At 40.7% G+C, this 13,041-nt stretch overlaps 1 protein-coding gene across 2 annotated transcripts in view; it reads right to left on the bottom strand.

Annotated features, from left to right (window-relative positions):
* NPHP1 (nephrocystin 1) overlaps positions 1–13,041 on the bottom strand; it is a 66,187-nt gene that overhangs the window by 16,356 nt on the left and 36,790 nt on the right. For both annotated transcript variants that reach the window (XM_080812791.1, XM_080812792.1), the window contains exons 14-16: positions 11,960–12,042; positions 9,387–9,463; positions 7,919–8,018 (exon numbers count right to left, since the gene is read on the bottom strand). In XM_080812791.1, coding sequence (XP_080668917.1) covers positions 7,919–8,018; positions 9,387–9,463; positions 11,960–12,042 — 260 coding nt within the window. The remainder of the gene's footprint in view (positions 1–7,918; positions 8,019–9,386; positions 9,464–11,959; positions 12,043–13,041) is intronic.

Below are 13,041 nucleotides of genomic sequence, written 5' to 3'. Positions count from 1 at the left end.
ACACTTTGCACAATACACATTTTTCTCAAGTGTACAAGGAACATTCTCCAGGACAGGCTACATGATACCAGTCTTAATGTTAGGCTGTTAGGCTACATATGTTAGCTTACATATGTTAGGCTACAACACCAGTCTTAATAATTTAAAAGACTGAACTCATACAAAAGTATCTTTTCTGATACCAATGGAATGAAATTAGAAATCATCAGCTGAAGGAAAACTAGAAAATTCACAAATATGTGGAGATTAAACATCATACTCTCAAGCAATCAATGGCGCAAAGAGGAACTCACAAGGAAAATTAAAAAAAATATCTTGAGACAATAAAATGAAAACATAACATACCAAAACTTATGGGATGCAGTGAAAGCAGTGCTAAGAAGAAAGGTTTATAGCTATAAATGCTTACATTCTTCTTTATTAAGAAAGATCTCAAATCAACCACCTAACTTTAAACCTTAAGGAAGTAGGACAGAAAAAAACAAATGAAGACTAAATGTAGCAAAGGAAAGAAATAATAAAGATTAGAGCAGAGATGAACATAACAAAAGAAAAAAACAGAGAATATCAGTGAAAACAAGAGTTGGTTCTTTGCAAAGATCAACAAAATTGACACCTTTAGCTAGAGGACTAAGAAAAAAAGAGAAGATTCAAGTTATAAAATCAGAAATGAAGAGATGTTACTACTGATTTTCCAAATATAAAAAAGGATTGTAAGATAGTACTATGAACAATTGTATGTCCACAAGTTGGATAATCTAGATGAAATGGACAAAGTCCTAGAAACACAAAACCTACCAAGGCTGAATCAGGAATAAATAGAAAATATGAATAAGTTTATAACTAGTAAGGAGACTGAATCAATAATCAAAGACCTGCCAGTGAATAAAACCCCACGACCAGATGGCTTCGCGGGTTTATACACATCATGAACAAGTGGAATCTATTCCTGGAATGCAAGGACAGTTCAACATTAAAAAATCAAATCAGTGTGATACGCGACATTAACAGAATGAAGGAAAAAACCCACACGATCTTCTCAACTGATACTGAAAAAGAATTTTACAAAATTCAATACCTTTTCATAATAAACACACTCAACAATCTTAGGAATAGAAGAAAACTACCTCCACATAAAAGGCCATATATGAAAATCCCACAGCTAACATCATATTCAATGGTGAAAAGCCATTAGCTTTTTCTTTAAGATCAGAAACAGCACAAGGATGCCTGCTTTCACTACTTTTATTCAACATAGTACTAGAAGTCCTAGCCAGAGCCCCAGGCAAGAAAAAGGAACAAAAGGCATCCAAATTAGAAAAGAAGAAGTAAACTTATCTCTGTTCACAGACAACATGGTCTTATATATGGAAAACTCTAAAGATTCCACAAAAAAACTGTTCAAATAAACAAATTCAGCAAAGCTGAAGAATATAGAATTAGCATACAAATATTAGTCATGTTTCTATACACTAATAAAGAACAATGTGAAAAGAAAATTACAACCAGTTCCATACACAACAGCATCAAAAAGAAGAAAATATTTTTATAAAAATAGAACCAAAATTTCAATATTATTTCAGAAATAATAATCTGGAAACATGACAAGTGAGTGTTTGAAAATCCTGACACAAGACACATGCTAAATGCCTCCTGCAAATACACTGAGCACAAGATCTAAAGTTAGAAGATACTCAAGAAATTGTCTTGAATCATTCTAAATATACATTTTCTAAGTATTATTTTTGGAAATACATGAACTCTGTCATTAAGCATGAAGAATGACCACACAGGAGATCTTGAAAACCTTGCAAACCATGTGCTTAATCAAGGAGGAAGACTAAGAAATCCACCAAAAGTTAAAAAAGAGACTTTCAACTTTTGTAAATGAATCCTTTATTTTAATTTCCAGAATAAGTATTTTATTATTTTTTTTAAAGACTTTTTTTTTTTGACACAGAGAGAGAGAGAGAACATAAGCAGGCAGAGGGAGAGAGAGAAGCAGGCTCCCCGCTGAACAAGGAGCCCAATGTGGGACTTGATCCCAGAACCCTGGGATCATGACCTGAGCTGAAGGCAGCCACTTAACCGACTGAGCCACCCAGGTGCCCCCAGAATAAGTATTTTAGAAGGGATCATTGGTCACAGAGGTAATGGTCAGGCTTCCTGCCCTGGAAGAGGTTGGAAGAGAACAGAATGAATGCAATCCCCATGGTGATGCAAGAGCAATGGATTCCCCAGGTGTAGTTTCACCGAGTTTTGTAAATATCCTCGACCACTTCTTAATCCCTGCACTTCTAGAAACGTCTAAAAAATGCCAGACAGCTTCTCTGCCGTTCATATAGGGCATGTGGTACACAAAGTTAGAAATCGTTTTCCACTGCTGCTATGATGCTGGTCTTGTGTCTGACCTGGATTTCAAAGTCTGGCCGTGGAGGATCAGTTAGGCTCCCCTGAGGCCACCACGTGCCTGCTGAGGGCTCAGCTGTGATTCCTAAGGTTTGTTCCACATCCTGCCCTCTGGTCTATGGCCATTTTGGGCAGTGTTTTAGCTGCATGCCCAAACCATGGCTCATGCTGAAGAATAGCCAGTGATTTTGTTAGAGGAAGGGGTGTAACCTTCCTTCCATTTTTCCCTCTCCTCTCACAGACCCGCCTGTTCGGTCTGGCTGCCATCGTTGCCAGCCTGCGGTAGACGCCTTCGTTCCTCCCACAGCCTGGGCGCTCCCTTCCTTTGACATGAGGCAGGGCTGCTGCACTTTATTAGTTTTTTTTAGGGACATCCTCTGAATTTCCCACATCTAAGATGACCAGAAAGTTCTGGGCTCCTGAGGTTGGCTCTGTTGAAGAAGTAAAAATGTGCTTCTTACTGATCTCACAGATACACCAGCAAACGCTGATGGCGGAAGTGCCGTGAATGTAATCATGGGCCCCAGGCTAGTAACAGGATTACCTCATTTATTTTTAGAAACAATACAATGGAAGTGAAAGAGAAAAAAAATGGGAGACATCATAAAAGGCAAAGACAAACAAACAGGTTTATGGCAAATTCATACATATGCACACAGCCTACTTCTACAGACTGGTATTTTTTGGGATTCTGAACTCATGCACTGGGAGTCTGGGTCAAAATTCAGCACTTTCCCTCATCTGGGGCTTAAAAGCATGCCTTGGCCAAATCACATCAGGGTAAAAAACCCCGTTGAAAAATACCTCCAAAATCAGAATGGCAAGTCTTGGGGAAACTGAAGGATCTCTTTGCTCCCTCTTTGATCTCATGCTGAGAGGGTCACCATGATTACAACTGTCTCCACGAAAGCAGTCCCACGGGCAGGATTCTGGTGCTATTTCTTTGGAAAGGAGACAAGTCTACATGGGTTAATTTGCATTTTTGAGGGTCTCTGGATATCCAAAGGTATGCACAGGCAAGACTGCTGGCTGGTGAGAGGTTAGTATAAGCCAGCTAGCAAGGGTATGGGGAAAAATGGGCGGGAGGCAAACTCTCACTGGGCTTCCCACCCTTGGGTCTGCGCATTGTTGTATGTCACTTGGCATAATGTTAAATGCCTCTGTTCTTTCTCCTTGAAGCAGAGGACTCTGGCCAAACAAAGGTGAAGTTCTTGAGCAAAGGAGGATGGGGAGACAGGTGGGATGTACTTTTGAAGGAGAGGAGGAGGGCTGCTGGTACCATTATTTGCCCTCCTCTCCCAGCCACTTGAAGGTGGCAGTCAGGGGTGGGGAGGGGACTGAGATGGGTCACCTCCAGGGTGTGCAGGCTCAGGGCAGAGATGCCCCAAAACACCCATGCTGGTGTCCAGTCTCTCACTCTGGACCCACAGCACAGCCCTCACATCACAGCACCTGGGCTCTGCAGGGAGGCATGGGGCTCTGGATTCTCTGTGCCCATGGCCTGGTCTTTGTGAGAGCCAGCCCCAGCCTAGGCTGCACCAGAGAGTAGCCCCAACCCAGGCATACACATTTCTGGATCACGCGAAGTAGAGTGGCAATGCTCAGGTCCCCCTCTGGGCTGTAGGAGGAGAAAAGAGCACACACCAAGACAAGGTACAGGGATGTTAGGGACAGCAGGAGGCAGAACAGAGGTCCTAAGAAGTACACTTTTACCTAGCAGGAAGATTTCCACTTAGAAATTCTTCAGCAAACATTTTTCGGGTACCTAGTGTGTACTGTGATCAAACAAGCACCTTGGTTCCTGGGGTCTGGAGGGCAAGGACTCGGGACCCCTCTCTGAGAACCAGCATACAGGGGCGCCTAGGTGCCTCAGTGGTTTAAAGCCTCTGCCTTCGGCTCAGGTCATGATCCCAGGGTCCTGGGATTGAGCCCCGCATCGGGCTCTCTGCTCAGCAGGGAGCCTGCTTCCCCACCTCTCTCTGCCTGTCTCTCTGCTTACTTGTGATCTCTGTCTGTCGGAAAAAAAAAAAAGAATCAGCATACAGAACATTCACTGCTTTGGAAGCAAGGGCCTGCCTACCTGACCTGTGTATAGCCCAGACAAATCTGATCTCTTGATTGTAAAAGTGTCTTGGAACCAGTATTTGGGGGCAAAGCAACGCTATTAAGATCTGTGCTTGAAAGACACACTTGGGAGTACTTGGGGACTCTTGGAAGCTTACCAATGAGATGAGGAGTGGGAGGCTGAAGAAGCAGGAAGAATGAAGTCAAACAGGATTTTGGCTTTTCTTTTACAAAGACTGTTACTGTGCTTCTTTTTTTTAAATCTTGAAAAATAACAATTTTCCAAGGAAATACTGGCCAAAAAAGGGAATTTGCAAGTGCTATAAACATCCGGGGGTGAGGGGAAGGACAGTCAAGAGAATGAATAATATCCATGAACACATTATTAATGGTTATTGAAAGATTTAATTGTCAATACTAGAATTATAAAACACATTTCAGTATCAGATATAAGAACAAGGAATATGGAAACTAGGATCATGATCCAGAATGAGAAAAGCAACAACTCAGGAGGCTATGTCAAGTTTTTGTCTATTACTCTGTTTCTTGGTAATCAGCAAGCAAGAATCAGGTCATGGTGGGACAGGTCAACTTCATCAGTTTTTGTTCCCAGGCCCTGCTCTTCCCTTCCACCCGTCTTGTCCACCATATGCCCTCTATACTTAGGTTCCTTTCCTCCATAGCTTCCTATCTTCACATGTGCACATCTCTCCCATCCTTCAAAGCCTGTTTCAAATCCCTCCTGATCTTACCAGCTACAGAGCCCATCTTCATTTAAACCAATTTTATGATATATTGTACCATGGACCTGGAATTATATTTACATTTATCTATACATATGATAATAATAGTAAATAATTACAGCTAACACTTAGTGTTTTACTCTGTGCCATATCCTATAAAAACAATCTAGGTGTTTTATATACTTTCTTTTCATTGAACCTCATTATAGCTTCACGGAGTAGATATTATTATGCCCATTTAAAGATGGAGACATTGGGATCCTGAGAAAGATAGTTAAATAACTTGTTCAAGAGGCTATGGAGTTGGAAGGTGATAGATCTGGGAACCTACTAGTGTAAAAGTTCCTTGCAATAGGTGAAGGGGATTAAGAGTACATTTATCATGATGTATGGAATGTATGGAAGTGTTAAATCACTATATTATACACCTGAGATGGATGTAGCACTGTATGTTAATTATACCAGCATTAAAAAAAATCTAAAAAGAGCTCTATAAATCAATAAGAGAAAATTGACTAAAAAGTAAAATAAATTTTAAAAAGCTCCCTAAAGAAAATGCAAATTAAAACCACCATGAGATACCATTGCTCACTTACTAAAATTGCCATAATAGAAAAAAAATAGATAATACCAAGAATATGATTAATTGGAACTTTCATACATTACTGCTGGGAGTGTAAAATGCTATAGCCACTTTGGAAAACAGTTTGGCAGTTTCTTATAAAATTAGAAGGACATGAGATGACCCAGCAATCCTGCTCCTAGGTATTTACATCTCTGAGAAATAAAGTCAGATGGTCACACACAAAAAACTCATATGTAAATATTTAGAGTGGCTTTATACATAAATGCCCAAACTCAGAAACAACCCAGATGTCTATCACTTAGTGAATGCACACATGCATCATGGTCTATCCATCAAATGGAATACTATTTAGAACAAAGAACAACTACTTCTCCTACATGCAATGGCATGGATGACCCTCCAGCGCAGCAGTATGCTGGGTGAAGGCAGGCAGACTCAGTAGGCTATATACTGAATGACTCCATTTGTATGACATTCTGGAAAAGGCAAAACTGCTTGGAATACAAATGGCCAATAGACACCTGAAAAAATGTTCAGCATCACTTGGCACCAGGGAAATACAAATCAAAACCACAATGAGACACCACCTCACACAGGTCAGAATGTCTAAAGTTACCAACTCAGGAAATGGCAGATGTTGGTAAGGATGTGGAGAAAGGGGAATCCTTTTGCATTGTTGGTGGGAATGAAAACTGTCCAGCCACTGTGGGAAACAGTATGGAGGGTCCTCAAAGGTTAAAAATAGAGCTCTCTTATGACCCAGGAATTGCACTACTGGGCATTTATCGCTGATTGAAAGGGGCACCTGCACCCCAATGCTTATAGCAGCAATGTCCACAATAGCCAAACTATGGAAAGAGCCCAGATGTTCATTGACAGATGAATGGATAAAGAAGATGTGGTGTGTTTGGGTGTGGTACATAAACAATGAATTTTAGAACACTGAAAAAAAATTAAATTAAAACAAAAAAAAAGATGTGGTATATATGTATATACAATGGAATATTGCTCTGCCATCAGAAAATGGAATCTTACCATTTGCAACAACATGAAAAGAACTAGGGGGTATTATGCTAAGCAAAATAAGTCAATCAGAGAAAGGCAATTATCGTATGATTTCACTCATATGTGGAATTTAGGAAACAAAACAGAGGATTATAGGGGAAGGGAGGGGAAAAAAATAAGACAAAATCAGAAAGGGAGACAACCATGAGAGACTCTTAACTACAGGAAACAAACTGAGGGTTGCTGGAAGGGAGGTGGGAAGGGGGATCGGGGGTAACTGGGGGACAGGCATTAAAGAGGGCACATGAGGGGTGCCTGGGTGGCTCAGTGGGTTAAAGCCTCTGCCTTCAGCTCGGGTCATGATCCCGGGGTCCTGGGATCAAGCCCCACATTGGGCTCTCTACTCGTTGGGGAGCCTGCTTCCCTCTCTCTCTCTGCCTGCCTCTCAGCCTACTTGTGATCTCTATCTGTCAGATAAATAAAATCTTTAAAAAAAAAAAAGGGCACATGATGTGATGAGCCTGTGATGAGCATAGTTCTATGCAGCTGATAAATCACTAAACTCTACCTCTGAAACTAAAAAGTGAAAACTGAAAAACAAAAACCAAGTGGCTGGGAAAGAAGACAGATGAGTGGCTGCCTGAGGCTGAGGCTGAGGAGCTGACCACAAAGGACACAGCTGTTTAGAGTGAAGGGAATGTTCTCCATCTTGGTTGTGGTGGTAGTTACATGACTGTATACATTGGTCAAGACTCAGAGAACTGTAAACCTAAAAAGGTAAGTTTTATTGCATGTAAAATATACCTCAACTAACCTGATATTAAAAAAAAAAAATTCCCTGACGATAGGATCATGGTTGTCAAGCTCAAATAAGCCAAGTTTCTCTACTATTTCTGACCAAATGTATCACTTGAGTTAACTAGTAAACAAAAGAGTAAGCTGATTTGAATTTTCCTACTATTCCATTTCTCTTCTGATCCTTGGCAGATGAATTAAAGAGGAAAAAACTAACCAAAAAAAGATGACCATACAGGAGGAGAAGCCGAAAGCAGAGATGGTCTATAAATGCTGAAGGACCTCAAGTTCATTGGCCAGGTAAGTGGGTACCAACCTCAGCAAGTCTCTTGATCTTCTGTTCAAAGATCTCAGTTTTACTAGGAGTTGAGGCTGCCTTCTCATTGTCATCATCTGATGGAAAACACTCCCATGTGCTTTAAAAAAAATCAAAAATAAATGTCAAAACTTGAAGTGCTTGAAACGGTGAGTATAATAAAACAACATACTTTTTACAATAAAACAAAGATTTGGGGTAAAAAAAATCATAACTGTATGAAAAGGAGGAGTCCCTCACATACCCTGATTGAGCTGATAAGATAAGGCATGGCATTAAAGCCTCCCGGCCTCCCTAAGGGTATCTGACTGGCCCCTGGAGCTACCACTACACCAGATGCATCGACAGCATTGCTGCCAGATTTTATAAAGGGAAAAAGGGAGTTTTAAAAGCATGCCCGCAGGAGCACTTGGGTAGCTCAGTCATTAATTGTCTGCCTTCCGCTCAGGTCATGATCCCAGGACTTAGGTCATGATCTCAGGGTCCTGGGATTGAGCCCTGCATCGGGCTCCCTGCTCAGTGGGAAGCCTGCTTCTCCCTCTCCCACTCCCCCTGCTTGTATTCCCTCTTTCCCTGTCTCTGTCAAATAAATAAATAAAATCCTAAAAAAATTAAAATAAAAAAAAAGCACACCCAACTCAAGGTAGATCCAACTGCTTCCCAGGTCCCCAACCCTTTCCTGTTCCAAGAAGGTGGGGCTGGCATCGCCAGGGTGGCAACAATGCTATGTGTTCTAAGTCATGAAACAAGGAGAGTCCAAAATCTGTCAGGAGCTGAGCTCTGCAAGGCAAGGATCGTATCTGTCTTACTCTCCATTTTCCCATTATCTAGTACAGTGCCTGGCCAATGAATGTATTAAAAGGTGTTCAATATTTGTGGAAGGTAACTCGGCACGTATACCACAATTTGAAATGCCTACATCTTTTTTTTTTTTAAGATTTTATTTATCTATTTGACAGACAGAGATCACAAGTAGGCAGAGAGGCAGGCAGAGAGAGAGAGAGAGAGAGAGGAGGAAGCAGGCTCTCCGCTGAGTAGAGAGCCTGATGCGGGGCTCGATCCCAGGACCCTGGGATCATGACCTGAGCTGAAGGCAGAGGCTTTAACCCACTGAGCCACCCAGGCACCCCTGAAATGTCTCCATCTTTTAACCCAGCAACAGGCAACCTGGGAATTAGTCTATGTCATTAATTCCACGCCAGTTGCAAGTATCAGCCCAGTGTTCAAGGAGAAGCGTTAATGAACAGTCCTCATGCTTTCCAATTTCCTACATTAGAGTCTTGTATATGCTACCAAGAAAAGAAACACTTACATAAAAATAATTAGGATTTTACTGTCAAATGACTTATTTTTAAAATGTGAATTCAAGTGAAGAATGTTATATTTATTAGAATATAGCTCACTTTGCTGATGCATATTCTGTGTACTTTTTCAGGAAAGGAGAGAAAGCAATGCCTAATAGTTGTACCTCTTCTGGATATGGAAGGGTCCACTTCAACACCTTTTTCATAAGGGGTGCCACCATTCAAGAAGAGTTCATATGTTCTATGAAAGAATAGCAAAAAACACATGTTTCCATTTTGAAACAATGAATTCAGTAGTGAAATATTTTTTTAGCACAGATAACATGCCCAGACATTTATTTGTCTCATTGGTAAATGAGAATGAAAAGTTCTTGATTCCTCTAAATAAAGTTTTTTTCTTATCCTTGAACTGTAGAAAATACATTTCCCCATTAAAATGAGAAAAAATAATTGAGGCCATTAAAGTGCTTTGATTTTAATGACTTACCTTAATGAATGTATTAATGATGTATTTTAAATATATTTTTCAAATGTTTAAATAGCATAGAAATGGTAAGTAAAAAAACAAAACAGGGGCGCCTGGGTAGCTCAGTCAGTTCAGCGTCTGCCTTCCGCTCAGGTCATGATCTCAGGGTCCTGGGATCGGCCTAGTGGAGTCAGGCTCCCTGCCTGGTGGTGAGTCTGCTTTTCCCTTTTCCCCTGCTCCTTCCTCTGCTCTTGCTCTCTCTCAAATAAATAAATAAAACCTTAAAAAAAAAAAACAAACTCAAACCAAAAAAACCCCTAAAACATCCCTTCCCACATCCCCTCTAGTCTGGTAAGGCCCTTGCCCTACCTTTTTCTACGCAAATGCAAACAAATATATATACACAGTAAATCTCAAAATGGATACATTTTCTTTCAAAGTTGCATATTACTTAAGTATAGAAAGTAGAAGATAAAAGCCCTCTTCAATCCCACTGTGTTACCTCCCTAGTTCTGTTCCTCAGTGGCAACCTCTGGGAATACTTTACACAGGCCTGCCCACATATGCAGACGAATACAGTTTTTCATGAACAAAAGTGGAGCCACAGTACACATACTATTCTGTAACTTGCTTTTTCCATATAATAATATACACTGGAAATGTTTCTGTATCAATACATGGGCTTCTACCTCACATAGAAAAATAGCTGTGACTTCCCTTTTGGAAAGATAGAGTAGACATCCTTTTCCCTCCCACTAGGTACAGTTAAAAACTCTAGACATTCTTAAAAACAAAACAAAACAAGACAAATTTAAATCACAAGCAGTCTGGACTTTTACATTCTGGGAGGGTGTGCCCCTCCCCCTCTCACAGGGATGATGTCGGAGCAAGACAAGTGGAGTCTGGACTTTCACCTCTCCCTGTAGTAAAGAGGCCATGCCCACCCCTGTGGTGTAAGCATAAGTTATAGAAGGCAGGGAACATATCTAAATCAATCCTCATAATAACCCTTAGGGTTAGGAACTTTTAAAATCTCCCATTCTGAAGAGAGGAAATTGGGGCTTGCAGGCAAGAAACCTGGAACCTGGCTTACAGTTACACAGACAGAGCCAGGGGGCAAGCCCTGAATGGTATACTTCCAAACCTTGGATCTTAATTACCATCCTGATGACTGCCCACGTGTATCTCCTCTGTGAATTTCTTGTTTATATCTTAGACTTAGATTTTTTGTGTATGCCCATTTAAAAACTTGAACTTTTTCTTACTCATTTTTGAGAACCCATTTTATATGATGGATAAAAATCTGACCATTATGTATATAACACGGATATTTGGTACCTGTCTGCCTTTTGGTTTTAAATTTTAAATTCATTTACAGGGGGCCACCTGGGTGGCTCAGTCGTTAAGCGTCTGCCTTCAGCTCAGGTCATGATCCCAGGGTCCTGGGATCGAGCCCCATATCGGGCTCCCTGCTCAGCCGGAAGCCTGCTTCTCCCTCTCTCACTCCCTCTGCTTCTGTTCCCTCTCTCATTGTGTCTCTCTCTGCCAAATAAATAAATAAAAATCTTACAAAAAAAAAAAAAGTCTGACACTTGTAAAAAAAAAACCAAACTCATTTACAGGGACTGCCATTACAATTTCAGTGTATCACCTATAGGAGAAAGGTAGAGTCACAAAGGACCTGGGGAGCCTGGACTTAGCTTTCCCACTCTTTGGAGAGAATCAGGTTCTGTTTCAGCACTGTGAAATGTGCTAATACCATAGAAAATTACTGAAAAACATTTCCAGCAGAGAGTAAACAACTTTTATTATTTGTTTGTTTGTTTGTTTTTGAAAGAGAGAGAGAGAGAGTGCGCGAGGGAGTGAGCAGGGGTGGGAGAGGAACAGAGGGAGAGGGAGAGGGAGAGGGAGACAGAGAATCCCAAGCAGGCTCCACGCTCAGAGCAAAGCCAGATGCAGGGCTCAGTCTCACCACCCTGAGTTCATGACCTGTGCCACAACCAAGTCGGATGGATGCTCAAATGATTGAACCACCCAGGGCCCCCTGGGTAAACATCTTTTAAAATACCTATTCTGTAAGTGGCATTTCTTCCTCTTTAAGATGACCCTGTTCATGCTGTTTTCATATATCACTCAAAGAACATTAAAACCTCTCCCCCAAGTTTTTGAAATGTTAACTCATTATACACTCTGCAAACCTGACATATCCAGATTCTAAATAATGAATTTCTACAAAATTATTCATTTGGAAGGAATATATAGGAAACTTACTTCGCTGGAATAGGAATTCCACTAGCATCGAAAAGCTTAAGAAACACCCAGCCACAACTTAGTTCTCCTCTTTCACCAGTTGACTAAGAAATAAACAGGCATACAAAACTTAATATGTGAACCAGTCAAATTTAAAAGCACATACCAAGTCCTTTAAAGGGAACAAAATTAGCATTCACTTCTAGGACTAAAAAATTCTTCACAAGAAAATAAAGTGAAACACAGTGGGTCCCGTTTTCCTTGCCGGCCAGATGGCAAAGGTAGTATGTAAAGTGAAAATCCTATCTTGTCAAATTACTTTTGAAAATCCCGGGGCACCTGGGTGTCTCAGTGGGTTAAAGCCTCTGTCTTCTGCTTGGGTCGTGGTCCCAGCATCCTGGGATTGAGCCCCACATGGGGCTCTCTGCTTTGTGGGGAGCCTGCTTCCTCCTCTCTCTCTGCCTGCCTCTCTGCTTGCTTATGATCTCTGTCTCTCCAATAAATACATAAAATCTAAAAAAAAAAAAAAAAAAGAAAAAGAAAATCCCTTAAACCTGACAATGTGGCAACTAGCAGTTTGTTTCTTGAATGATATAAACATTCTGTGGAATGATCTAAACCACATCAGTACTACATGGGACTATGCAGCTTTGTCTCAGTGAGAGATAGAATGCAAAGATTAAATCATTTTTAATTTTTTAATCATCCATCAGAGCTTTATCTCTACCTACTGAAGGCCACTGGGGACTTGCTTGGGGCCCTGCTCCCCTCTCCTGTCCTAACCATCCATAACACAGATGGGTGCATCTGCCTTAAAGAAATGAAAGGATGGTGTAATAGTATTAATATAATAGCGGTTGGTTTTCTGGGTCACCTTGAGGCCAAGCATATATACTACACCTAGTAAGGTATTATTAGAATGTGGAGACATTTAATTACTATCACGTCAAGTAGGTGAAGATGATTAAGAGCACATTTATCATGCCGAGCACTGAACAACGTATAGAACTCTGAATCACTATATTGTATGCCTGAAACTAATACAACACTGTATGTTAATTATACTGGAATTAAAACAAAAGACTTAATAAAATAAAAATAAC

This window comes from Martes martes (genome assembly GCF_963455335.1).
Source record: "Martes martes genome assembly, chromosome: 9".
Taxonomy (NCBI): domain Eukaryota; kingdom Metazoa; phylum Chordata; class Mammalia; order Carnivora; family Mustelidae; genus Martes; species Martes martes.
The sequence above is the reverse complement of the archived record's forward strand: the minus strand, read 5'-3'. Positions and strand labels throughout refer to the sequence as shown.